The 26,368-nt window shown below is 43.2% G+C and overlaps 1 protein-coding gene across 6 annotated transcripts in view; it reads left to right on the top strand.

The window, feature by feature from the left end:
• USP15 (ubiquitin specific peptidase 15) overlaps positions 1-26,368 on the top strand; it is a 2,212,142-nt gene that overhangs the window by 1,653,783 nt on the left and 531,991 nt on the right. For all 6 annotated transcript variants that reach the window (XM_044088286.1, XM_044088282.1, XM_044088284.1 and 3 more), the window contains one exon: positions 14,460-14,569. In XM_044088286.1, the coding sequence (XP_043944221.1) occupies positions 14,460-14,569 (110 nt within the window). The remainder of the gene's footprint in view (positions 1-14,459; positions 14,570-26,368) is intronic.

Below are 26,368 nucleotides of genomic sequence, written 5' to 3' on the forward strand. Positions count from 1 at the left end.
TGTACTCCTCATTCCATATGCCAGACTGCATATGAGGAAATTCAGTGGTACCTAAAGAGCCTTTGGTGTCAACACTCTCAAGATCTGGAAACTCTTCTGCCTATAATTCCTTGCCTGAGGAAGGAATTTCTCTGGTGGGCAACAGCCTGCTCCCACAACAAGGGACTGCCCTTCTCCCCACTCCCCGCTGCCCAGACACCACAAATGCATCAGACTACACTTGGGGTGCACAACTGGACAGCATGTTCATCCAAGGCCAGTGGAACTCCCAGCAACTCCCTCTGCACATCAGTCTAAAAGAGATGATGGCTGTGCAGCAGGCCTTAATAACTTTCAAACCCCTTCTTTCTCCAGGGGTTCCCCCATTAGTGGCAGCTCAACAGAAGCAGCTTCTTTCTAATAACTAAGAAATGGGGAACCCCGGAGGTCAGCCTCTTTGCCTCCCACATCAACCACCAGCTCATCAAATTCTGCACCAGGGAGCATCACTGCATGGCTTGGAAAGTGGATGCCCTGTCCTTCCCCTGGGTAAATCTCTCGGTCTATGCCTTTCCTCCCCTACCTCTCATTCCCAGGGTACTGCTCAAAATAAGGGAGAAAAACCAAGGACCATTCCCATAGCACCAGACTGGTCCAGACAGCACTGGTACAGCTTGCTGCACAGCCTGTCCCCGCTACCTCTGTGGAATCTTCCTCAGATTTCAAACCTCTTAACCCAGAGGGAAGGGGAACTCGTGCATCCCCAACTGCAGACACTCAATTTGGCAGCTTGGCTTATACTCCAGCCCCTGACCAATCTGCCATTCTCAGTAAACAGGTTCTGGATGTTATCCGAGAGGCCAGACGCCTTAGCACTAGAAAGTCTTATGCAGATAAATGGAAGGTTCTGCACCTGGATCCATGCTATAAGGGGGCCAGTACATCACAGCCCTCCATCCCTCTCATCCTGGATTACTTAGCTGACCTACTACATAGTGGTCTCTCTTTCTTCTCTATAAAAATTCATGCCTCTGCTATTTTGGCTCAGTTTCCCACTGAGCAGCCTCTCTTTTCACACCCTCCAATTAAACAGTTCTTCAGAGGGGCTAGCAACTTGAGGCCTCCCAGAAGGGCACCAACACCAGCTTGGGACCTTATCTTTGTTGTGGAAAAGCTAACCCTGCCCCCTTTCGAACCAGCTTCTTCTGCAGAGCTAAAATTTCTCTCCTGGAAAACAGCCTTCCTCCTGGCCATCTCTTCAGCCAGAGGAGTCTCTGAGCTGCAAGCACTCATGGCTGTGGAATCCTTCATCATCTTCCATGCAGACGAGGTATCCCTCAGAACTAATCCAGCCTTCATGCCCAAGGTGGTGTCCAGTGTGGCTCTCAACCAATCCATCCATTTACCCACCTTCTTTCCTAACCTCCAAAATAAATAGGTTCATGGGTTCATAGGTAGGTACTAGGCTATCTGCCCAAAGGCATTTATAAGCCTAGCCGGAATGTGTTGGCTTTCCCTGCCCCCTTAGATTAGTTTCCTGTGTGAGGTTTAGATTCCTGGAGCGTGTGGCTCAAGGGGATATGGTTTTCTTTAGGTGGAGCATGTCCATCAATTCTGGGTTGGACATGGCCTTGTATGTCAGGCAGAGATCACCTCTGAGTAGGCGATATGCAACCAAGTACAGCTGGAATTTCTTCATTCGAGCTGCATAGGGCATGCTTGAGACCAGTGATCCTCTTGGTGAGGAACTTCTGTGGTCTTTCCAGTTGTTGCAGGTGTCTTGTAAGGTACATCCCAAATGGGGCATTGTACTCTATGATGGGTCTGATGAGTGATGCATAGAGGGGCCCAATGACCTCTTTCGATCTGGATGCAAACCCTTTTGTGATTAGGGGGGCCACATAGAAGGATTTTCTAACCACTTTGGCAATGTGATTATCAAAGGAGAGATTACTATCTACTTGGGTCCTCAGATCCCTTATTATGTCTTCCGTATTTAGGGGGCTACCACCTATGTGGTAGTTTGTGGGTACTTTGTTTTTCCCAAAGGGGATGACTATGCACTTTTTGGCATTTAGCTTGAGACCATGGTTTTGACACCAGGTATCTGTCTCTGTGAGACCCTTTTGGAGGATGTCTGTGTCAGCCGGAGAGTTCATTATAGCCCCTAGTTTGCAGTCGTCTGCGAACTTGGTGAGCCATAGTCCTCCTGTGCTTGCCTGTACCTCTGAGAAGTATATGTCGAACAGGAGGGGTCCTAGGACTGAGCCCTGGGGAACGCCACTTGTAACAGATTTAGAGTCAGACCTAGCTCCTGCAACTCTTACCATGTGGGTTCTGTCTGTGAGTCAGTTGGCAACCCATCTCGTGACGTAGGGGTTTACGTTCAGGTTGGGGAGATTGTCAATAATACCTGAGTGGGGAATAGTGTCAAAGGCCTTTGCGAGGTCTAGGTAGGCTGTGTGGACCAACTTTCCCTCGTCTATAGCCTTGGTAACTGTCTCAAAGAAGTCCACCAGGTTTAGGATGCATGATCTGCCCTTAACAAAGCCGAAGTGGGTTGGGTCCAGTGTTTGGAGGTTTCCAATGTCTCTGTTAATGAGATCCTTGATGATGCGCGCCATAGCTTTGCAGACCAAGCTAGTCAGGCTTATAGGGCGATAGTTCCCGGGGTCTGTTGTAGCTCCACCTTTGTGGAGCGGAATAACAGTTGCTGTGCACCACTCTGTGGGCATGTAGCCTGTGGAGAGGCTGAGTTTAAACAGTGTGTTTAGGTGAGGGGTTAGTTCACCTTTGAGCTCGTGTAGGACGCAGCCTGGGACAAAGTTCGGTCCCATTGATGCTGTGTTTTTGGCTTTGGAAAGGGCTGTTTTAACCTGGGTGTCTGTGATTTCAGGGGCACTACATTCTTCTGGTATAGTTATGGGCCCTGTTGGCGGTGAGAGGGGGGTGAAATTTGCATTGAACCTGTCTACCAGGATGTTGGCTATATCCGTCGGTTCAGTGTATTTTCTGCCATTCTGCACTAACTCAGAGCAGATCTGAGAATTGCCACTTAGATTCTTGACATAGCTAAAGAATGCCTTGTGGTTATCTTTGAAGTCCATGGCAATTTTTCTTTCGAAGCTAGCCTTGGATGATTTTATGAGGGAACGTAGTTTCTTGCTGATACTGATCAGGGATGTCTTCCCTTCTTGGGATTTTACTCTCTTCTGTACTAGTTTCTTCCTTCTATTGTATAGCTTTTTTATGGCAGGGGTCCACCAGACTGGTTTCCTTTTCTTGGAGGAGTGAGTCTTGGTTTTGTTTGGGATAGCACGATCCATGCATTCTTGTAGGTGCCCGTAGAGTGCAATAGTAAAGGATTTTGCAGCTTAGACAGAGTTATCCTCATGGAGGGCTTTGAAACTTCCCACCTCGGTCTTAAGTAATGTAAAGTTTGCTTTTGAAAAGTTTTTCACAATGGTTTCTTTGACCGGGGGTAGTGGCTGAATGTGGATTTCCAGAGTGATTAGTTTATGGTCAGATCTAACCAGCGAGGGGTTGACCTCCGGTGTGGAACACTGGTCGCCCATGTTGGTGATGACCAGGTCCAATATGTTGTCACCTCTTGTGGGGATGTTAACCTGTTAATCCAGGGCGTTTGAGTTTATAAATTCTAGGAAATGTTGGGCCAGGGAGTAGTTCTCCCAGTTAATGTTTGGATAATTGAAATCACCCAATATCAGGGTGTTTGGTATGACCTTTGTGTTTCCCAGTGTTTCCAGGAATGCGGAGTGGGGTTCCTGGGACATGGTGGGTGATCTGTAGCAAGCTATAATTTGAATAGCAGTTTTTCCCGTTGTTAGTTGCACGTGGATGATCTCTAAAGCATCGTGCTGTGCCACTAACCTGGAGGTGTGGGTATCCTTGATGAATATGGATACTCCCCCACATTTTGTATTTCGGTCTGGGTTTTGTGGCCAAAATGTATGGTATGAGGTGTAGCCTGGTCGTGCTGGGGTGCTCTCTGGAGCCGTAAACCAGGTTTCTGTTACTGCACATATATCTATTTTCTCCATACTGAGGAGTATCTTGAGTGCGTGCATTTTGAGGTTTAGACTTCTGGCATTGAGCAGCATTACCCTCAGTTTTTTGCTACTTGTGATATTTATGGCGGTGCATTTTACCTTTTGAGCCTTGCCTAAAAAAGGCACTATAGGGGTGGCAAGAGCCTTGGCCAGTAGTCGAAAGCCTAAGGGTGACAGGTGCAAGCCGTCTCTAGCAAAGCAGCATGGCTTGTCGAGCATGTCATCCCATGCTGAATGACACCAGAAGCTTAGCCAGTTGTTGAAATTGATAATTTTTTCTCTATACCTTGGTATCATTCCTGGTGAGGGCAGGATGCTGTTCAGGGTTAGGGTCATACCAGCCTGGGCTATGTGATCAGAGAGCTTCTCCTTGTCTCTCTTCATGTAGTCCAGGGAAGTACGGCTCAGGTCATTCACACCAACATGGACAATGACTGTGTCATATTTGTACTTTTTCTGGAGTGACCTGAGTGCTTGGTTATGTGGCGGATCCTGGCACCTGACAGGCAACTAACAGTAACCTTCTCCTTGTTCAGCCTAGTGAGTGGGACGTCAGTGTGCCTGACTATAGAGTCACCTATTACTAGTGTGTTGGGTATGTTATTTTGCCTTAAAGGCTGTGATTGTATGGCACACTGGTTTTGTGAAGTATGTGTTTCATGGTTTGTGTTGGGGGGTGGAGGTTGCTTGGATGTATGCTTTGGAGGTCTCTGTTGCTTTTGCAGATTTTTATTTAGAGCCTCCGAGTATGTTTTTGTGTATTTGTGTTTTTTTTGCCAGTGCTGGTTTCATAGATCTATGTGAGACTAGTGGGGTGATGCAAGTAATTCCATTCTCCTCTTGACTGCCTGGTCCAGTCTTGGGTTGAGAGAGCTTAGCCTCCAGTTTGGCTGCATAATTGCATCTCTCGCATGTATTAGTGTTTGGTGGAAGGAGGAGAGGGTTGTCTGTGTACATGAGGCAATTGTAACATTGCCTCAAAATGCCCAGATTCACCAGTTGGATTGGAGAGTACACCTGAAACTGCCCTTTGGACATGCCTGGATAGGTTGTGAGCTATTTTACTGATTGGCTGGTAAGGTCGAATAGAGAGCCTTGTCCTTCTCTACAGTATAGGTGGGTGTAGTGCTAAGGTTTATTAGTGCTTGCTATGAGTTTAGGGCAAGTGCAGGGATGAGAAGTGAATGATTTGAGTGCTTAAGTTGAAAGTTTATCTAGTTCCAAGGGAAAAATTGAAGAGTAGACTTTGCGGAGCCAGGAATACTTATACCCTAGCTAACCGGCATGCAAAACCATGCAAATGCGGGTTTTATAGCAGGGAAATGAAATAGATGGAAATTAGCCCAAAATGGCAAATAAACTACTAATTTCTGGGCTGAAATCACTCCTCCAGGGACAGTAGGCTGCTCAAAGCTCCCTCTCTCACAGTGAATAGAGAAACTTCCTTCTATCCAAGTAAGATACGGGCAAACACAGAAACTTGTAACACAGCCCTGAATTCAGCACTAACCTGAAAACTGGATTAAACTAGCTTTATTTTTTATTTATTTATTTTTTCCAGAAAATAAAGCAGATACAATAAAAAAAAAAACACTTTAAATGCACAGACATGGCTATCACACTTGAGTGTGTAGCCTACAACAGTTAAACAGGTAATTTAAACACAAAATCGACTTTAAGTGCAGGCAGTAAAATAAGTACAATATGTAGCTGAAACAAGCTTTTTTAAATCACAGAAACTCTAGAAAGTCAGCATTTTAGGCAGAATTAGCTAGAGGCAGCAATAAAATGCAGAAAAATGATACTTAATCACTCCAGAGTCTCTCTTTTGTCTCTCTGCTGCTGTAGAACTCTGCAGGGCACCAGACAGGAGCTTGATGAGCTGTATACTAGCACAAAAACCTTGCAAATGTGGGTTTTATAGCAGGAAAATGAAAGAGATAGAAAGTAGCCAAAAATGGCCAGTAAACTACTAATTTCTGGGCTGAAATTATGGGAAAGGATTCTGCACTCTCTAGATGTACACAGACAGCTCAGATACTATCTGGACAAGACTAAACCCTTCTGAAAGTCTGATCAATTGCTGGTTAACTTTGCTTCAGGGGCAGAAGGCAAAACCATCTCCAAGCAAACCATTTCCAAGTGGATAGCACACTGCATCCATTTCTGCTACAAACAGCATGGCAAGCCTCCCCCCAAAGGGGTCAGGACACACACCACCAGAGTAGCATCCACCTATGCAGCTTTCCTCAGAGGAGTCCTCACCAGGGGCATTCTGGAGGCTGTCACCTGGACATCTGTTTATACTTATACCAAGCATTATCATCTGCCTCTCTTCTCCAAATCCAGGGCAGGGTTTGCCTCTGCAGTCTTGCAGGGCATGCTAGCCAGCCCCTAGCTTCCTGGACTGCCTCCACCCATTTCCTCAGCTTTGGGAATCTACCCAAGTGTGATGACTGCGACAGTGAAACACGAAGAACATAGTACAGTTGTCTACACTTAGCATAAATGTAGATGTTCGAGTGTATTCACTGTTGCAGTCCTGGTTTCCCTCCCTCCATCTCCCTTTTTCTTTATCTTCCTTTTTTTCCTTGTTGTTCCCCTTTCCTTACAATGGACATATTGGTAATTATTTTCCACTGGTGGGGTTCAACCACCAGAGCCTGGCCTCCTACTTTGGGGGCTCCTGACAGGTTAGGGCAAGAAAAACAGATGTAATGGCATCGGATGCCTTCCTTTATAGCACTGATGACCTGACGTCAGTCCTCAAGTGACAGCAACTGACACAGAAATACTGAGTCTGTGGTATTCGGGCCGGCCGAGGGCTACCCCGGCAGGGATAACCCAAGTGTGATGACTGCAACAGTAAATACACTCGAACATCTACATTTATGTTAAGTGTACACATCTGTACTTTTCTTTTTGCTTGAGCTTGGTTAGCTGTATTTTATATTAGCCAATGTCGGCTAAAAAGGGCAAATGTTGTTACGGGCATCAGATACAGCATAAGGATACCCATGACCTTTTGTCTTAGGAAGTTACACAATCATACTGCTTGTTCCATTTGCCAATCTTTCGTACCGAAGACCCCCCCCCCCAGCCGTCTGGCCGCACTAAATTTATATTTAGAGAACCAACTTCTCAAAAAGCTTGCACTTAGAATGGACCCCAAATCGGCCGTTCCGGCTTAACCACCGTGGAAAAAAGCCTAAGTTTCCAGGCCTACTTCCGTTACCTCTCCAACATCGGACGTCCTGCCAGCTTCTGATTTTGGAGTTGAGGGACGTCCGACAGAACAGTCTACTTCGACGGATCCCACCAAAGAAGCCACTTCAGAAGTTATGGCCCCGCACATCCACGGAGATAGTCCAGATGTCAGTTCCTACCGATGTCGAGGCGGAACCAGAAACCATTGGTCGACCTTCGGAGAGTCCTGTTCCTTAGACTCAAGCATCTGAGCCTAGGCCTTCTCCAAACCAATGCCTACTAAATGAAAACAGAAAACTAATCATTTGACTCATACCCATGAAGGGAGTCCCAGACTGGCAGTCTTTTACTTATTGTCTGATGCAGGCCTTTATGGCCCTCAGGCCCACAGGCTCTACTCCCTCCACTATACATTTGCTCAGCCCTAGGCCTGCCTCTGCCATTTCTCTCCCCTTGCAGACTACCCAAGAAGGAGAGGAGGGAATAGAACCTTACTACTCTTCTTCTGAAGAGTCCATTTCTTATGCATCCTAGACTGCCTCTCCTTTAGAATATTCACCAGATGAGGAATCAGTTGAAGGGGGCTCCCCACCAGAGGACATTATCTTTGGTGAAACAATAACTAAGATGAAATAGTACTTTAAATGGGACACTTCCCAAATGACTGACACCCAGAGGAGGTATTTTGAACTCCTTCAAGTGGAGTCTCCCTCCCGATCAGCCATCTCACCAGTCTTACCTGCCTGTCTGGATGCTTTTACCTCTGCATCCAAAAAGTCCAGACTCTCAGTTGCCTGCACCTAAAAGACCAGACAGGTTTTATAAGGTTCCTGATGAGGAAAAATTCTTAGTTAAACCACCCCCCTTGGCAGACCCTGCAGTTATTGCTGTCTCTCCAGACAACCAATCCAGACTTATTCCCTCTGCTTCTCTTTTGCCTACTGAAAAAGACCGCAAAAGCATGGACAGGATTGGTAAAAAAGTGTACACCTCTTCCGCCCTGTCCTTCAGTGCTGTAGATTACCAGACACACATATGGTTAAATAGGCACTGGACCTTGTCTCACAAGCAACTAATCTCCTGGCTGCTACACCTGACTGCCCTACTAAGTCAGACATAACATCTTAATTGTCTCTGGCTTCACAGGTAGCCAGACATTCAATTAGGTGCAGTTATGATGCTGCAGAGGCCTATGCTAGGTCTGCAGCTTCTGTCCTTCACAGATGCCCTTGGCTTCGCCTACAACCTCTTCCAGAAGACTTTAAAACTAAGATTATGGACGGCCCCTTAGACCATAACCTTTTGTTTGGAAAACAGTCTGTAGAATTTTTAAAAACCTGAAGGAGAAAAGCAAGGAACTGCAGGACATCAAGCATTTGCTTGTGTCCCCTATTCCAAAATATTACAGGAACTACCCTGCTAAAACCTCATTTGTCAGGAGAACCCCTTCCTCTGCCACCCCCTCATCCTCCAGGCACAGGAGGGGAACCAGAAGACTTGCACTTCTCAACCAAGTCCTAGACGGTCCTTTCAGGATAGAATTGCACCCAACAATGCATGACTGCCTTCCCCATCTGCCTTTGTCAACCCACCTATCCCACTGTTTACCCATTTGGAAAACCATCACTTCAGACCAATGGGTACTGAGTATCATTCAAAACGGATACTTCCTTTCTTGGAGGGAAAAGCCCTTCCCAAAGCCCATTCCCTTTCTCCCCAAAAACCAAATCCACCTCCTGCCACAAATTCTTCAAGACCTTCAAAAACTAGGAACAATAGAACCTGTTCCTTCCGGGCAGGAAGGAAAAGGATTTTACTGAAGACTCTTTCTGGTCCCCAGAAAGGATGTCCTTGGAGACCTGTACTGGATCTGTCTTTCCTGAACCTATTTCTAGAAGTTCCTTCTTTCAAAATGCTCACCATCCCAACTCTACTCCCTCTTATCCCAAACCAGGCCTTCATGGGCACTCTGGATATAAAAGAGGCTTACCGTCATATCCCCATAAAACCCTCCAACAGAAAATGTTTACATTTTTCTGGACCGTGCTCTCACATTCAGTTTAAAGCCTTGCCCTTTGGTTTGTCTACAGCACTCAGAGTATTAACAAAATGCCTAGCCCCAGCCATTGCTTTACTGCAGGACCCAAGGTAGCCAACTCTACCCCTACCTAGACATTTTCCTTCTAGCAGAGGCAAAAACCCATCTCAGAGACCACCTCAGGTTCACCACCACCCTTCTTCAAAACCTGGGCTTCACCCTCAATTTAAACAAATCCTCCTTACTCTCTCAGCAAGACAACATTTTTCTGGGCTGCAGGATCAGGAAAGATCTAGTGCGAGCCTTTCTTCCACAGGAAAAGGTCCACTCCCTCTCTACTCACTTTCAAAACCTTTTACTGGAATCTCAGATTTCTGCAAGATAATTCCTTCAACTCGTGGGGCTTATGGCAGCCACCATTCCCATGCCCCTTGGCAAGAATGCACATTTGGAAGTTCCAATGGTACCTCAAGAACGTGTGGTCACAACACCTACACTCTTTAGAGAAGCAAATCCCCTTTTTGTCCTGCCTCAAATCAGAGCTAAGTTGGTAGATTCAACAAACCTGTCACAGGCCGGGATTGTCTCTCCAAATGCCCTCCCCAAACCAGTTCATCTACACAGATGCATCAGACCTAGGGTGGGTTGCCATCTGCAAGGATTTCAGGGTTCAGGAAATTTGGAGTCCTACCCTTCAAGAGGAACGTATCAATGTCAGGGAGATGACTGCAGTTCTCCTAGCCCTAGAAGCTTTTCTTCCTACCCTCTATCCATGTCTCCTTCTAATATTCACAGACAACACCAGAGTCATGTGGTACCTCAACAAAGGAGGAATGAAGGCCTACCTCCTTTGCAGAATAACTCTACAAATGTGGGACCTTGCCTCCAGGCGCAACCTGTCTCTGCAGGTCTCATACATCCCCTCTCAGGACAAAAAAACAGGCAGATCTTCTAAGCAGAACATCGTCTCTACAGCACAAGTGGATGCTGAACAGGGAAACCTGCCTAGACATTGTCCACCGGTGAGGCGCTCCTCAAGTGGATCTGTTTGCCTCCCTCCAGAACAGACAATTGATCAATTTCTACACAAAGGATCACTCCCCACTAGCCTGGAGAGTAGATGCCTTCAGCATTCCTTGGAAGGGACTGTTTTTGTATGCCCCCCCCCCTTCCCTCTAATTGAAAAGGTCCTACTGAAAATCAGGAAGAAAAAACAAAAATCTTGTTGGTGACCCCCTACTGGCCAAGGCAGCACTGGTTCCCCCTACTTCACTCACTAGCCAAGGGCAATCACCACAGGTTACTCCACAAGTTGGACCTTTTCACAAAACAAAAGGGAACCCTAACACATCCTCACCTACAGATGTTAGCACTAACACACTCTGGGTGATAAACTTCTAATCCCTTTTAGACACCACTATTCAGAGGATGTGCTTACAGTCCTGTGGGAGGCCAGGAAACCTGCTACTAGAAAATCATCCTTATCAAAATGGGAGAGATTCTCAAAATGGTGTCTGCATAAGGACAAGGGACCCCAGCCAGGCTGACCCTTCCCTAGTCCTTGCATATGTGTGTGAACTCATTAAGGATGACCTTTCTTACTCCTCATTGAAAGTACATCTTTCAGCCATATCTGCATCTATTCCCATTCCATAACTAAGCTGTGGAACACCCTCCCATCATCAGTTACAGAATTAGACAACATAATCTCCTTTAAAAGAAAACTAAAACAACATCTCACTGATCATCCCAGCTGCACATGCAACACATATCTACAGCCTCCTTAATCTAGCAAAACTGTTTCACGTAGCAAATATACTTATGTATATGTTATGCCGTTACACCATACCAGTTATCCCTAATCTTTAGTATCATAGTCCAGACATCAGTACAACCATCTTAACTCATCTTCTCCTCTGTCACTTTCTACTTTTAATACTACCATTAAGTATATGCCACCTATAATCTACTTATTCCCACTACCTAGCTATAAGATTCTAACTATATCCGTCTTACCTTTAAGTTTAACTCTGTAATTCTGTCTTTCCCTTTTCCTACACCCCCCCCCAAAAAAAAAAAAAATTGAGCTGTATTGTTAAATATTTCTAACTGTATAATTTTCCTACATGCTAATGTTCAATTGTTACTGTATTGTGCCTTTTTACAACATATTTGCTGTTTAGATAGTTTTCTGTATTATTTCACTTGCTTTATAATTATAATTTTGTTTCCTTACAAATTTATGTAATGATTTTCATGCAACTTGGAGCTTTTCTCCCCGGGCCTCCACTGAAAATGGGTCTCGAGCCCAGTGGACTTTTCCGGTCAACAAATGTCAATAAATAATATCTGCTTGCCTGCCTCTAGACCCCCTTTTACTATCCAGGGTAGATGTAAAACTTTTCCTGGGAGGGATCTTGCACATCAGACCAGCTAGAAAACCATCCCGCCACCCTGGGATCTAAACTTTGTCCTGGAAAAACTAACACTTGGCCCCTTTGAACCGGCTAGCAATGCTACTTTAGAACTTTGTACATGGAAAATTGTACTGTTGGTGGCCATCACTTCTGCTAGGAGAGTGTTAGAGTTACAGGCTCTCATAGCTTGCCCCCCTACACTGTTTTCCACAAGGACAGGGTGACCTTAACTCACTAACCCTTCCTTCATACCTAAAGTGGTAAACAAGTTGTCCTTAAATCAGTATATTCACCTGCCTACCACCTTCACCTCTCCAACTAACAAGAGTGAGAGGATTCTCCATTCCTTGGATGTGCACAGACAACTTAGACTCTACTTAGGCAAAACTAAGCCCTTCAGAAAATCTGATCAACTTTTTGTCTCCTTCCACCCCAGGGCTATGGGCAAGGCAGTTTCCAAGCAAACTGTTTCAGGTTGGATCAGAAAATCCATTTCATTCTGCTACTCACACCATGGCAAACCTTTACCCCAGGGGGTGAGAGCTCATTCCACCAGAGGTATGGCTACTTCCAAATCCTTTCTCAAAGGGCTGGACATAGCTTCCATTTTAGAATCTGACACCTGGTCCACTATCCACACCTTCATCAAACACTACAAACTAGATCAAGTCTCCAGACCCAGGACAGGCTTTGCTAGAACAATCCTGCAGGGGTTTCTGGAATCTTTCACCTCTACCACCACCCTTAACTCTATAACTAGCTGTGGTACTCTACCACAATAAGAATACTGCAACATAGGAATAGAAGTACGTAGAATAGTTGTGTAAACTCTTACCATAACCATAGATGTCCTTCTCTTCCATGTTGCAGTATTCCATCCCTCCCACCTTCCCCCTGCATTACATTGGACTACTAACCTAGCTCCTAGCGATTGGGAAGCTCTACCCTTAACCAAGAGCAACTAGCCAGCATACGACGCTTGACACTTCTAGCTGACAATCACTTATTTCTCTCTCTAAGACTGTCTATCTGGCTTTTAAGTTCTGAGGTCTGTGCATGCAAACATCACATTTAAGGTCCCTGGTTTATGGCCCTATGTGTGACGTTCCATGCACCTACAGCAACCAGGCTTAAGCTTTTGTATAAGAGCCGATGTTGGGTCACTTGAGGCGGGAAATCCCACAGTAAGAATACTGAAATATGGAAGAGAAGGACATCTATGGTTATGGTAAGATTTTACACAACTATTCTTTCACCTGCTCAGAGACTTCTGTCGAGACCAACCAGAACCACATTACCAGTCAGTAGTCAATTGTTGGTTCCATGTGTCAAGAATAATAGAGCAGTAAAAGCCAATCTGTTGAAGAAACGCCCATTCCAGAAGTCCTACTATGATAAGACTAGTAAACCACTCAATCCATCACGAGAGGGAGAAGCAGTAAGGATGCAAATGTCCAGAGGTTATGATTGGATTGGTGTCTTGAAGAATATTGGTCCAGAACCAAAGTCATACATTATAGAATCAGAAGGAGCAACTTTTAGGTGGAACCGTAACATTTTTGACCGGTGTCCGAGCCTATACTACAGCAGATAGCCTGTGAGAAAGACTCTATCTCAGAGTGAGTTGTCTGGTGTTCCATTTCCTGAGGAAGTTCCAGAGGATATTCCTGTTCCTATGACAAATCCAGAAGTTCCTGATACTAGTTGTGCACTGCAGACTGTCACTGTTGCTAAATTTCATCCTGTTATATTATGAGATATGGTTGAATCTCTAAACCCTGTAGCAGATGTGAAGCAACTTGGACATGAACATTGTATTTTGTTTCCAATGTGTATAGTAACGCATGTCTAGCTCTGATATTGTTTTTCATAAAGGGCAATCTTTTTAAGAGGGAGGATGTAGATCAAATGTGTGTATATACCTTAAAGAAGCTATCCAAGGACTTGCACAAGTGGATAAATACTTAATACGTGCGAGCCTGACTGCCATTTTGTAGCTAGCTGTTGAGATGTAAGCATGTATGTGTATGTAAGCTCTGTTTGTTATCTAGTTTGTTCATATTTAATGATGCTGCTGTCCATCGTGATGTGTTTGTATGTATTAAAGCATCAGAAGAAACCCCAAACCTTCTTGTTTTATGTGTTAGAGATGAACGAGCGACAAAACTGAAGTATTTTTGTTTGCATTTTTTGTAGTTTGCTGTTTCTGCCTTCCTTCCCTTTCCTCAAAATTCAAGTATAGGTTAATATTTTATCCTGCATCTGCACCATCTTAATAATGTCACTTTTCTGTTCACAACTTTAGCTATTTGCATTGGGTATCAAATTCACATTTGCTCTTTTTACCTTTTTGTGTGGATTAGGTAGTAGTTATATCTGTGCTATTATTTTCTCATTGTTTTTCTGTTCTTTCCTAGTAGTCTGCATTAGGCAACTGTAGAGGCCCTCTCTACCTTTGAGTGGCAGCTTTACCTTCCTCATGTTCTAAATATATTGCGCTATAGTGATCCATCTCATGAGATGGATTGCTACTTATTGTGACAGCTGCAGAGATCAGTTCATGTAAGATGCATCACATCTCTACTCTTGTGGGATATTGACATTGACAGTGCTGTTAAAAACAACATTTATTTGTTGTTTTGGTGTGGGTAATGTATGCATTTGATCCAGTCTTAAACAGTGTTTTACTGAAAATAAGCATGCAGTTCTTGCTTGCTGAAATGCTTACTCAATATTAAATGTTTTTAGCCGATTTGTGAAAACATCTGCCGACTGTGAAGAAATTGAAGGAACTGTACAGTGTTTTAAAGAAGATGGCATCAATGGCTTGAATGGAGTACATGATGAAGGTTCTCCAAGTAAGTTCCCTTTATCTTCAAACTTCACTGTCTGAGATTTCTTCTACTGCACTTGGTTTTTGGGACGTAACATCCTTTGTTCCCATTTACTAATTTGTGCTTAGAAAGTCAGCAGGAACTAGTTTAAAAACATGGAATGGTCATCATTTGTGGCTGTATCAGAATATAAACGCTTCAAGCATTATACTGGTATTTTGAAAAAAAAAGTTTTGTGTTTTGTAGACTGCTATACTTTTATGAACATTTAACATTATTTTGGCAGGTTAAGGTTCTGCTTTCCAGACAATGTTAGCGTATCTGTGCAGTGACTAATGCTATTTGCAGCCATTTCAAGTTACAAAGGATTATAATGTGGCTCTGATAACATGCCCAGGTAGTCACCTATATTTTTTTATTCAGGTGCACACATTATGCATGTAGTAACATGAAGCAAAAAACAGTGTGGTGGACTGCATTTAAACGAATGGGATTATTTATGTTAAATTTGCACTGATTGCAGCTCATAGACTGCAAAGGAACAGTGATTAACTATAAATAGCACAAACGCTCTGAGGAGGTCATTGCACAGACCACACATAGCAACTGTATTATAACACAGGAGTGTCTCTGTCTTGTTTGAGGTACACGTGCAAATAAAATCATTTTGGTTTTATGCCAGCTGTACCATTGAAACTACTGAGTCCTCTGCACCCCCCCAGCTGCATTTCTCTTTCTCATTAAGCACCTCAGTACCTTAACAAGTCACAAAATTGTGTGATATGCATACTTACGGAACACACAAAAACACAGATGAGAGAGAAAATGTTCCGTCACTGGGACATGAATCCAAGTCTTGCAGAATGCTATTGCAGTTATTGTATCAAGTGCATCAGAGAGGCAGATGAGATTTGCACATCCATAAGTTCTTTTTACATTCTCAGGGTATAGTCCAGTAGGTACTGTGCTAATTACCTAGAGCAGTCACTTTTGGTATATATTTTTATGGAACACAAACCTGCAATAAATAGAACAATGGTGATATGTTATTTGCATGTCTTCTCATAGTTCAAAAAGAGAAACAATGTTGTTGTGGTTTTTGCATGTGTTTATACAATTCAGAAAAAAAATTACAAGATTTGGTACCCAGGTAACCTTAGAAATAAGTCTTTTGGGCTTCCAGTTTCTTTTCTGTGAAAATGATGTTGCTATCAGAGTGTAATAATTAAGGGAAATAGAACTGAACAGATTTAACATATTTATCCCATGGTGTGTTTTGGTACATAGACTTGTGATGTCCTGCACAAACCTGGTAGCAAGATAAAGGCGGATTTTGGAAAAGTGTTTTGCCAGATTGTTGCAGCACTCATAAATTACATGGCTACTTCACTTGAACCTTGGCAAAAGTCCTCCCCTCGAAAAGATTGTGGGGCCAAATGATTCTCAGCTTATCGATACTCTAACAAGATACAGCAAAGATCTTACCTGCCAATCCACCCTAGACTAGAACCTAGTATTCCCCCCCAGTTACCCCTCTTCCGGTGCACTGTCTAACTCCCTCAGCGATCATCTATTATTTATCATTTATCCATTCACTTAGCACAAACTCCCAAGAACTAGGAGTACATACTGTAAAATCGGTTAGGAACTCAACTAATTTTTGTCAGCATAAATTCAACAGTCTCCTACATGAAATAGACTAGACACCCCTTAAACAACTACCCCTCAATTATGCTGTACTATACTTTAATAATACCTTCCTTCACATATTTAATACAATAGCTCCCATTCATATGACTCTCCATGGCTCTCTAAGGAATGTAAACAACCGATGAAGCAAAGGGACCTAGCCTGGATAACCTGGAAACAGAACAAAAATTAACAAAATCATGTTCATTTCATAACACTACATAATAAAGTGACAAAACTAATCAAGAGAGATAAGAAGTCATATTATTCCCAGCTTCAACTCCAACAAAAAATCAACCCGAATACATTTTGGCACTCCATATCTTCTCTACTTAACCCTGGAACAGATAGAGACCACACCCTATCACCCGATACCCCTCCATCACAAATAGCCAAAATCTTTAACAAGCACTTCATAAAATCAATATCAGACCTACTAACATGCCTAATGCTGGACCCCCACCCCACCCCCACCTTTCAACCTATTCAGACACCAAACCCAGACCATCAGCTACTACTAACTCCAACTCAATCTGGATGAAGCTATCTCCTTCTTTAATTCTACACTCCTTCAAATTCTAAATAGCCATGCTCCCATTCGCTCCTCCAGAGTCAGGACCAAAATAGCTCCTTGGCTTACAAAACAAACCAAAGAAAAAATGTTCCTACGGAACAAAATTTGGGCAAAATGGACAACCTCCAAAAGCCCTGCAGATCACCTCTACTTTAAACAGTTAAGAAATGCCGTCAAAAAATATATAATCTTAGATAAAAAGAACTATTATTCCCATCTTCAACATTCGAACTCTAAAAACCTCAAAAGTTTTGGTCTGGCATTAATAAACTTCTCAAACCAGGCTAGGCTAGAACAACTCCTCTCAGCTCTATCCCCCATAACAACCCTCTGCAAATAGCAAATGCTTTTAACATCTGCTTCATTGAAGCCATTCAAACCCTTACTAAAACACTATCACCCCCTACCCCCACTCTTACACAACATACCAACAATTCTCTGCCCCCACCCTTCATTTACAACCAGTACCAACTACCTTTATCTGCAAACTCCTTCAAAAACTTAAACCCTGCACCCCCTTCTGCTGACTGTCTCCCAGCAGAATACCTTCAAATTGCTGCTAAAGCCATCGCATACCCTGTTTCTATCCTTATAAACAGAACTATCTCAGAAGGTTACATCCCTTCTTTATGGAAAATCTCCCATATAATCCCCTTACACAAATGAGGTAAATCCAATGATATCTCCAACTACCGTCCAATTGCTTTACTCTCCCCTTTAGCTAAAATCATGGAAAAATGTATCCACCATCAACTACTTCAGCACCTTCTCCACAGTAACTTGCTTGCTAATTGCCAACACGGTTTTAGGCCCTTTCATAGCACTACATCTGCCCTGCTAACTTTTACTGACTGTATTAACAAGAATCGAAACAACAACTCTCTCTCATCTGCTCTATTTATCGATCTATCAAAAGCCTTCGACATGGTTAATCATAACCTACTTATCAATGCACTAAAAGCCCAATATCTTGACCAACAAGCAATCCTTTGGTTTAAATCCTATCTTGAAAACAGAAAGCAAGCAGTACTCTGGGACAATAAACTATCCCCACCCCTCCCACTGGACACTGAAGTACCCCAAGGCTCTATCCTAGGACCTCTTCTTTTTTCCATTTTCATTAATGATCTCCTCACTGCTTTTCCTCAAACCTCCTGAGTACAATATGCTGATGACTCTACGCTTATCTGTACTACCAAGTCTTCCTCCTCCCTCCATACCCTTACCCAAACTGTAGTTAACAAAGTAGAAAAATGTTTTACCCAACGCTGCCTCCTCCTTAACCCCAAAAAAACAAAACTTTTACTTTTTACTCCCACCCAAAAAATCCCCATAGATCCACTTTACCATTACCTCTGACAATGGTACATGTATTTCCCCTGACTCTACTGCTCGTCTCCTCGGCATAACTATTGACCATAACCTCAGCTTCGATGTCCATGTTAACAATACTATAAAAACCATCAATAAAAAACTAGGCTGCCTGTATAGAATAAAACCCTTTCTTACCCCACTAGCTAGGAAATCTATTGTCCAGACTCAGCTTACTTCTACCCTGTTCTATGCATCTGCCATTTATACCAATCTATCTAAGCTTAATCTTTCCAAACTGGAAACTAGCTATAATAATATTACTAGATTTGCCACTGGCTCCCCTTATAGAACCCACCACTGTCTCACCCTTCAACAACTCATTTGCTTAGAACTACAAAACCAACTACAGTACAATCAACTGCTGATTGCACAAAAAATTCTGCACCACCCCACCAACACCCTTATCTTCTCTAATCTGATCTCCCCATACAAAAATCTTACAACACTACGCTCAGCTAATAAGTTACACATTGCCAACAATATATCTAATAACAAAGCAGGAGATTCACTCTTTTCCAATGTTGTTGGTAGAATCTGGAATAAGCTTCCAAATATACACTCACTTCTCTCTCATCTACACAACTCTAAGAAACACCTCAGACATTACCTAGAAAGACAATGGCTTTGTCCCTGCTCAAAGCCTAATTGAAAAATACTCTTCACTTTTTCTCCTCCCCTCCTCTCATGCTTTCTAACGAATACCCCACCTTGAGAGTCATTGACTATTAACTAATAACCCCTTCTTACCTGCGTTATTGTCCTTCCTAGTCTCTATTTTTATTTCTCTTAGTGGTTTTTATTTTTTCTCTCAAATGAATGTTGATGCTTAGTTACTATGTTTAACTGTTGCCTGATTGTATTTGTAATCCCTCTATTGAATTAAGACATGTTTATCTCCAAAATCTACTCTGTCTCTGTACAATATTCACAAAATTTACTTTCTTTACATGTTATGCTGTATAATTTAAGCTAGTCATTTTTTTTCTAAGTTTTTAATGCCTTAATGCATTTGTGCGTGGAGCTTTTCTCCCCGGGCCTCTGCTGAAAATGGATATGTATCCAGCTAGACTAGCCCGGTCAACAAATATAAAATAAATAAAAATTAATAACCCCTCTATTCAACAAAATGTCATACCAACCCCATTCTCACTTCAGCCCATACCTACTGACACCATTAAGAAACTGATACATAAACTAAAATCATGCTCTACCTCAGCTGATAATCTTCCACCACACTACCTCAGACTGGCTGCTAATTCAATTGCCTACCCAATCAGTATCCTTATAAATAGGTCTTTATTTGAATCAGAAGTACTTACCATATGGAAACAATCTCACATTATCCCCATCCATAAAGGAGCAACTCTTTTGACCTATCCAATTTCCATCCTATATCCATCTTGTCACCCATATCCAAAATTCTCGAGAGGGGTATCCATCAGCAGGTAATCTATTGCAAAACAATCTTTTATCCAAAAACTCAAGAGTCCTTTACTGCAGTCAAATCCTAGCTAAGAAATGCCCAACTCTTTCTTAATCCAAAGAAGGCAAAATTAGTACTGTTTCATCCCAAGAACAACTCCCCTGTCACTGATCATTTTAACATCCTTGCATCTGACAACGCTGTCAACAGAAATAGTGCAGGAAACCAAACTTCTAGGAGTTATCTTTGACAAACTTTCATTCAACCCCCATATCCCGCAAAATATAAAGAAAACTCATCAAAAACTGGGACTCTTAATATAGAAGCAAACATTTCTTTACTGCAGCAACCAAAACTACCCTTGCAAAAGCATTTTTACTTCCTTCCCTTCTTTATGGTGCCCCTGTCCTAACTAACTTACAAACTTCTACCATAAACAAGATGGAACAGTGCTACAACTGCAGTAAAGTTGCAAAGTTTGCCACAAACTCTAAATATCACACAAACCACTGTAAACCACTCCTAGAATTAAACTGGCTTGAATTCCCCAAACAGCTTGCCTTTATTCAGTTATCCACCTTGCACATCCTTATTTTCAAGCCTACTGAAGCCTAGGGAGGGTGGCCTAATGGTTAAGGTGCTTACCTTAGAAACGCAAGGTGCAGGGTTTGATTCTCACAGGGGGTAATTGGCTAGGCTTAAAGTAGTCCATGAGAGCAGTTAACCTAATAATAATCTATGAATCTATGATTCTACTGCCTGCCCTGTACTAGCCAGTCTAGTCGCATCTTCCACACCAAATTGATCCCTGAGATCAGAAGGCGAAAATCTCTTGGCTATCTCAAAACCCACAATAAAACCAGGTCACTCTCTGTATTCATACTGTGTCTCTATAATTTGGAATTCACTACCTTTAGCTACCACGTCTATGCCTGGCCTAACCCATTTCAAAGCCTCTTTAAAAAATCATCTCAAAAAGATATGGCTCTGCTCTTGCATAAAGCCTACCTGATGCTCAGCACTTCCTCCTCTTCCACACTAGCATCATCCTCCTCTTCTGTCACATTTCAGTCGTTCACAGTCTGCAAGATCCTAAGGCTCTTGTAACGCCTTCTCTGTTTCTATACCATATCCTTAAGCTATTGCTCAGGCTGTATTGCTTCTTTTTTTTTTTTTTTTTTTTTTTTTTTTTTTAACTCTCACTATCTTTCTGCATCACTAACTTTATGACTATTATTTTCCTAACTAAAACTAACATTCTATTTATTTATTTATTTTTTCATGTACTATGGCAGTCAATGTCACACATTGCTCTCCCTACATACTACTTTTTTTGGACACTACATCGTGTATAGTGAGTGACTATTATTAGAATGTTTTTAACTCTATAGAATCATCTAGATGGGTAGTATATATTGTAACATCTTGCAACATAGTTTGTTTCAACTTATTTTGTATAGTATTTCTAATGTGATTTGTACTGCATTGGATTTTACTGTATTCTTTATTGTACTGTATGTGGAGTTTTTCTCCCCAGGCCTCTGCTGAAAATGAGTTCTGTAGACCCAGTCAGACCACCTCGGTAAACAAATGTCAAATAAAAGTAATTAAATAAATGATACTTCACTGTTTATGGTTAGCATTAGAATAGTTAAGGCGAGTCTAACACCAGACAGGATAGGTTAATTCAAACACCAGAGGAGAAATTGGCCAGACTTAAAACAAGCCTGTGTAAGAGCAGTTAGACTACTTACCTATGAACCTACTAACACTCAGGTTTTGTCGATGTTTAATTGTCTGCATAGATAGCTACACACTGATCAGCAGGTTGATTGCAACTCTTTCAAAGTGAAAATTGAGAAATTATTTTAAAAACTAATACAGTTTATCAGTTTTGGTAAAATTCATTTACTGGCTAGAATTAGACTGTCTGGATGCCATCAAAAAAGAAATTTGTTGAAAGTTAGACAAATTAATCTAGAAAATGAGAAAAAAACTCCTTGTAGGAAGAATGTTGTATCTGATGTGCAAAAAATGCAGTCTGAATTTTAGCTTTGGCAGAGGAGATGGTGTCCAGTAATTTAGAGGAAAAATAAGTTAAATGCACTTGGAGGTGTTTAAAATAAGTGAAATGTTGAAGGAATATTTATACGGTCAAATGACAGACTAGAAAAGCAGAAGAAGCTTTATTCAGATTAACTGATAAGACTGCAGAAATCAGAGTTTGAAATAATGAAAGGTGGGAAGAACGTGAGCGTTCTCAAATTATTAGAAAAAAAATAGTAGCTGGAGCACAGAGAAAACCTGTGATTTTTTTGCTGTACCAGAGAAAGTGGAAGGAATAGAGTCCAGTCGTATGGGAAATGCCTTTCTTTCCATAGTGCTGCAAGTCCCCTCAGGAGCCATTTCTCCCCTATCTCACCCAGCATCGTTATATCTGCTGTGGCCTTAATGAGCCTGCTGTTTATCCTGACTTCATTTTCCTTACTGCTTCTTCTGTGGTGGGCTCCTCCTCTTCTTTCATTGTAGGCTGTGTCTAGGGCAGTACAGCCTACTTAGAGGTGATCTCTGCTTGACTTACAAAGCCGTGTCTGACCCAGCTATGTTAGAAATGCTACATCTAAAGAAATCCCAATCCCTCTGCACCACACACTCCAGAGACCTCAGCCAAATTACCACAATCAACAGAACGTGCTGGAGGGACATGTTCATAACCCAGCGACTGCCCATGCTATGGAATAGACTTCCCATACATGTCGAACAGAGTACCTCACTGGCTGTCTTCAAGAGAAATCTTGATGAGTGGATGGGAAATAGAAAATTCACCCCGGGGATCACTCCAGTGGTTGTACTCGACAGAGGCACTGGGAACTAAGGTCGGGTGGCACAATGCCAGGGTAATCCTATGTGCTAGGCTTGTAAAGGCTCCAGGGCCATTAGCCTAGTACACACCTATGAACTGTGGGTTTTTTTTAGTTATGAAGCTGCTGGATGATGTCCTTCAAGGATGCATCTGCAGTCCTTACAAATGGGGTTGTCCTGTCGTCAGGCAGCCCTTCGGTCGGCTGGATTCCAAAGTCTGGGTCTGGCTTCGGCTGGTGTCGCACTTCACCCGACGTCATTGCTGCAGTTACTCGGGTATAAAGGCATCAGCCGACGCCATTTGCCTCTGTCTTTCTTGCCGCGTGGCGCCCGAAGCAGAAGCTGTTCGCAAGTGCCGGTCGGTCAGAACCAGAGATTACTACTACCGAATACTTCTACTACTACTACCGAAGACTTCTAAAAAGCTAAGTACCCCGTTGGGGACTCTTTCTTGCCTCAGCCGATGTCAGAAAAAGTGAATAACTGTTTAACTTGTGGGAAACAAATACCTCATAAAGATTTCCACTCTTACTGCTTACCTTGTTTAGGCCCAGACCACGACGTAGCAGCTTGTCTAGCCTGTGCTTCTTTTAACCGACGGATGCTTAGACGTCGGTCGGAATTTGCTGAGCAGTTTTTCGGCTCTGATTTTGCTTATATTATGCCGTCGGATCCTCCGACTTCACAAATATCCAAAAAACGCAAGGAAAAGGACCGACACTCGCGGTCCGCAGTTTCGGCCGAAACCGCGAGTGTCTCTGTTTCGGCTGAAACCGAGCAAGCGGTTCTTCCTTCAGCCGAAAGCTTACCTTCTACCGAGGCCTCTTCCAACCTGGTGGAATCGGCTTCTGAAATCCAACCTGTAGTTGTGGCTTCTCAGGAATTATCTGACACTATTCCCTTGGATATTTCAACCCCTGCACGTGGAGCTGCTAGGCCTCCTGCAGCCATGTCCATTAAGGCCTTTGCCAGGGCTAAAGCAGCTAAAGCTACTAAATCTGTGCCTGTTAAGACCCCCTCTCACAGGCCTAGCTCCAGTTCCCAAATGCTTAGTTTAGCAGAGGATCTCATTTCTTTAATCCGGGGATCCCAACCTCTCCCAGACAGGGCCTCTCACCCACCTCCAGAGAAGAGGCCTAGAGCAGAGCCCCTGAGCCAGTTTCCACAGATGATTCCTCTGATGATTCAGATAATACAGACCCTCCAGAGGCTCCTTTTTCCCCTTATGAAGACTCTGATGCTGAAGAGTCCATCCCTTCTGCCTCTCCACCTGAGGAATTTTCCTTTGGGGAAACCTTGCATGCTATGAGGGAACAATTTCAGTGGCAGGGCCAAGATTTTTCAGACTCCAGAAAAGGCTTAGAACCTTTTGCATTTACCACAACATAGGCCTTTAGCTATACCTCCAGTTCTGTCTGTTGTAGATGATGCATTTAATGATGCTTGTACTGCTCCTGATTCATTACCTCCGGCCCTGCTAAGCCCGATAGGTTCTACAGGGTCCCGGACACACATCACCATTTATACAAGGCTCCTTTTGCAGATCCCGAGACCATCTCCCAGGGGCCTAAGGCTGTAGCATCTACCTCTGCCAAAAATCCCCTCCCCTCTGAAAGGGAATCCAGGTCCTTAGAGAGATGGGGTAAAAAAGTTTACACTTCTGCTACTCTGTCAGCTAGTGCCTTGAACTGTCAATTTCATATGATCCAGTATCAAGAATTTATGCTAGACCAGTTAACCAAAAAACTGTCCTCTGATGAACCTTTAGACAAGAAATATGTTCAGGAAATGGTACATAACATTCAGCAAGTTAGTAACCATTCTTTAAAATGCGGCTATGATGCACTGGAGGCTTCCTTTAGATCAGCCATGACTGGCACAGTTATCAGAAGGCATGCATGGTTAAAAGAGCAGGCCTTACCGGACCATGTCAAATCAAAACTATTAGATGCTCCCATGGACAAGGTCAATTTGTTTGGCTCTCCTGCACAACAGGTGCTGAAGAAGATGGAAGAGAAGGCAAAATCTGTCCAAACAGTGAAAGATTTCTTACAGGTCCAACCTCCAAGGTTTAGCAGGAATTGGCCCTCCAAGAATTGGTCCTTTCCAGACTCCTCCAAAGCACAGAGAGGCAGGAATAGGTGTTCAAGAGGCAGAAACCAATCCAGAGGTGCCTACAGGGGATGCCAGTGGCAGGGTAACAACCAGCGAGGCACAGACACAGCCACCACCACTACTACAGGACAATCACAGTGACTTGGCTCTGGCACCGCCTACCAGGGAACAACTAGAAGCACCCTTAGGCGGGAAGCTAGCTTTATTTACAAAGAACTGGCATTACATCACAAGAGACAAGTGGATTTTGCAGACAATAGACCAAGGTTACAGGTTTCATTTCCATACTCTACCAGGAAAGAGAGGAATGCCAAACCTACCTCCAAATCAAAAGGCAGAAGCTCTACAACAAGTAAATCAATTATTAAAGATGAGAGCTGTGGAAAAGGTACCACATATGGAGCAAGGAAAGGGCTTTTACTCCAGACTCTTCCTAGTACCAAGGAAAGAAGGCAAATGGAGACCTATTCTCGATCTGTCCGCTTTAAACACATTCCTCATTGTTCCAAAATTCAAAATGCTGACCCTACAGCAGCTTCTTCCCATGCTGGGCAAGGAGTCTTGGCTGGTAACTCTAGATCTCAAGGAGGCATACCTGCACGTCCCCATACGACCAAATTGCAGAAGATACCTCAGATTTCTTGCAGGATCAGAGCATTATCAATTATCAGCATTTCCCTTTGGCTTATCTACTGCGCCCAGAGTGTTCACGAAATGCCTGGCATCAGTAATCGCTCATTGCAGGCTTCAGGGGATCCAAATCTACCCTTACCTGGACGACTGCCTAATACAAGCGGACAACAAAAACAAGCTAGCAGAAGACTTGAAAAGAGTCATTTACCTTCTACAAGCCCTGGGATACACAGTCAATATAAAAAAGTCAAGGCTGATACCATCCCAAAAGATAACCTTTTTGGGTGCGGAGCTGGACACATCCAAACAAATGGCATTCCTAACAGTAGAAAAACAGGAGCAACTCCCTCTCTACTTCTTGGCATTAACAAAACAAAACCATCTAACAGCAAGAAAAGTCCTACAAACATTGGGCTTCATGGCATCCTGCATAATATTGGTCCCACATGCCAGACTGCATATGAGAAAACTACAGTGGTACCTAAGGAATTTATGGTCTCAGCACAAGCACAGCCTAGAAACTCAAATTCCAATAATTCCATGCCTGAAGCAAGAATTCCAATGGTGGGCTCAGGCCTGTCAATCAAACGAAGGATTGCCCTTCCACAGCACTCAACCAAGCCAAACCATCACAACGGACGCCTCAGACCTCGGTTGGGGGGCCCACATGATGAACAAATTCATACAGGGTTTATGGACTCAAGAGCAGCTGCACCTACACATAAACCTAAAGGAAATGCTGGCAGTAAAACTGGCAATTCAGACTTTCAAACCATTTCTTCGACAAGGCCAATTGATGATAAGGACAGACAACACCATAGTTATGTGGTACATCAATAAGCAGGGAGGTACACATTCGTACCCTCTATGCCGGATGGCCCTGGACCTCTGGAATGTGGCCCTGAGTTACAACATTCAGTTACAAGCAATCTTTGTACCGGGAAAAGAAAACACTCTAGCAGACATATTAAGCAGGACTACCACGGATGCCCACGAATGGATGCTGCATCCGGACATCTTCAAAACCATTACAAGAAAATGGGGTCTCCCAGAAATAGACTTATTTGCATCCCCACTCAATCACCAATTAAAGAAATTCTGCACCAGAACGTACCACCCACTGGCATGGAAGGGGGACGCCCTAGCCTTCAGT

The sequence above is a fragment of the Protopterus annectens genome, chromosome 11.part0, assembly GCF_019279795.1.
Source record: "Protopterus annectens isolate FY-2018-M chromosome 11.part0, PAN1.0, whole genome shotgun sequence".
NCBI classification, from domain to species: domain Eukaryota; kingdom Metazoa; phylum Chordata; order Ceratodontiformes; family Protopteridae; genus Protopterus; species Protopterus annectens.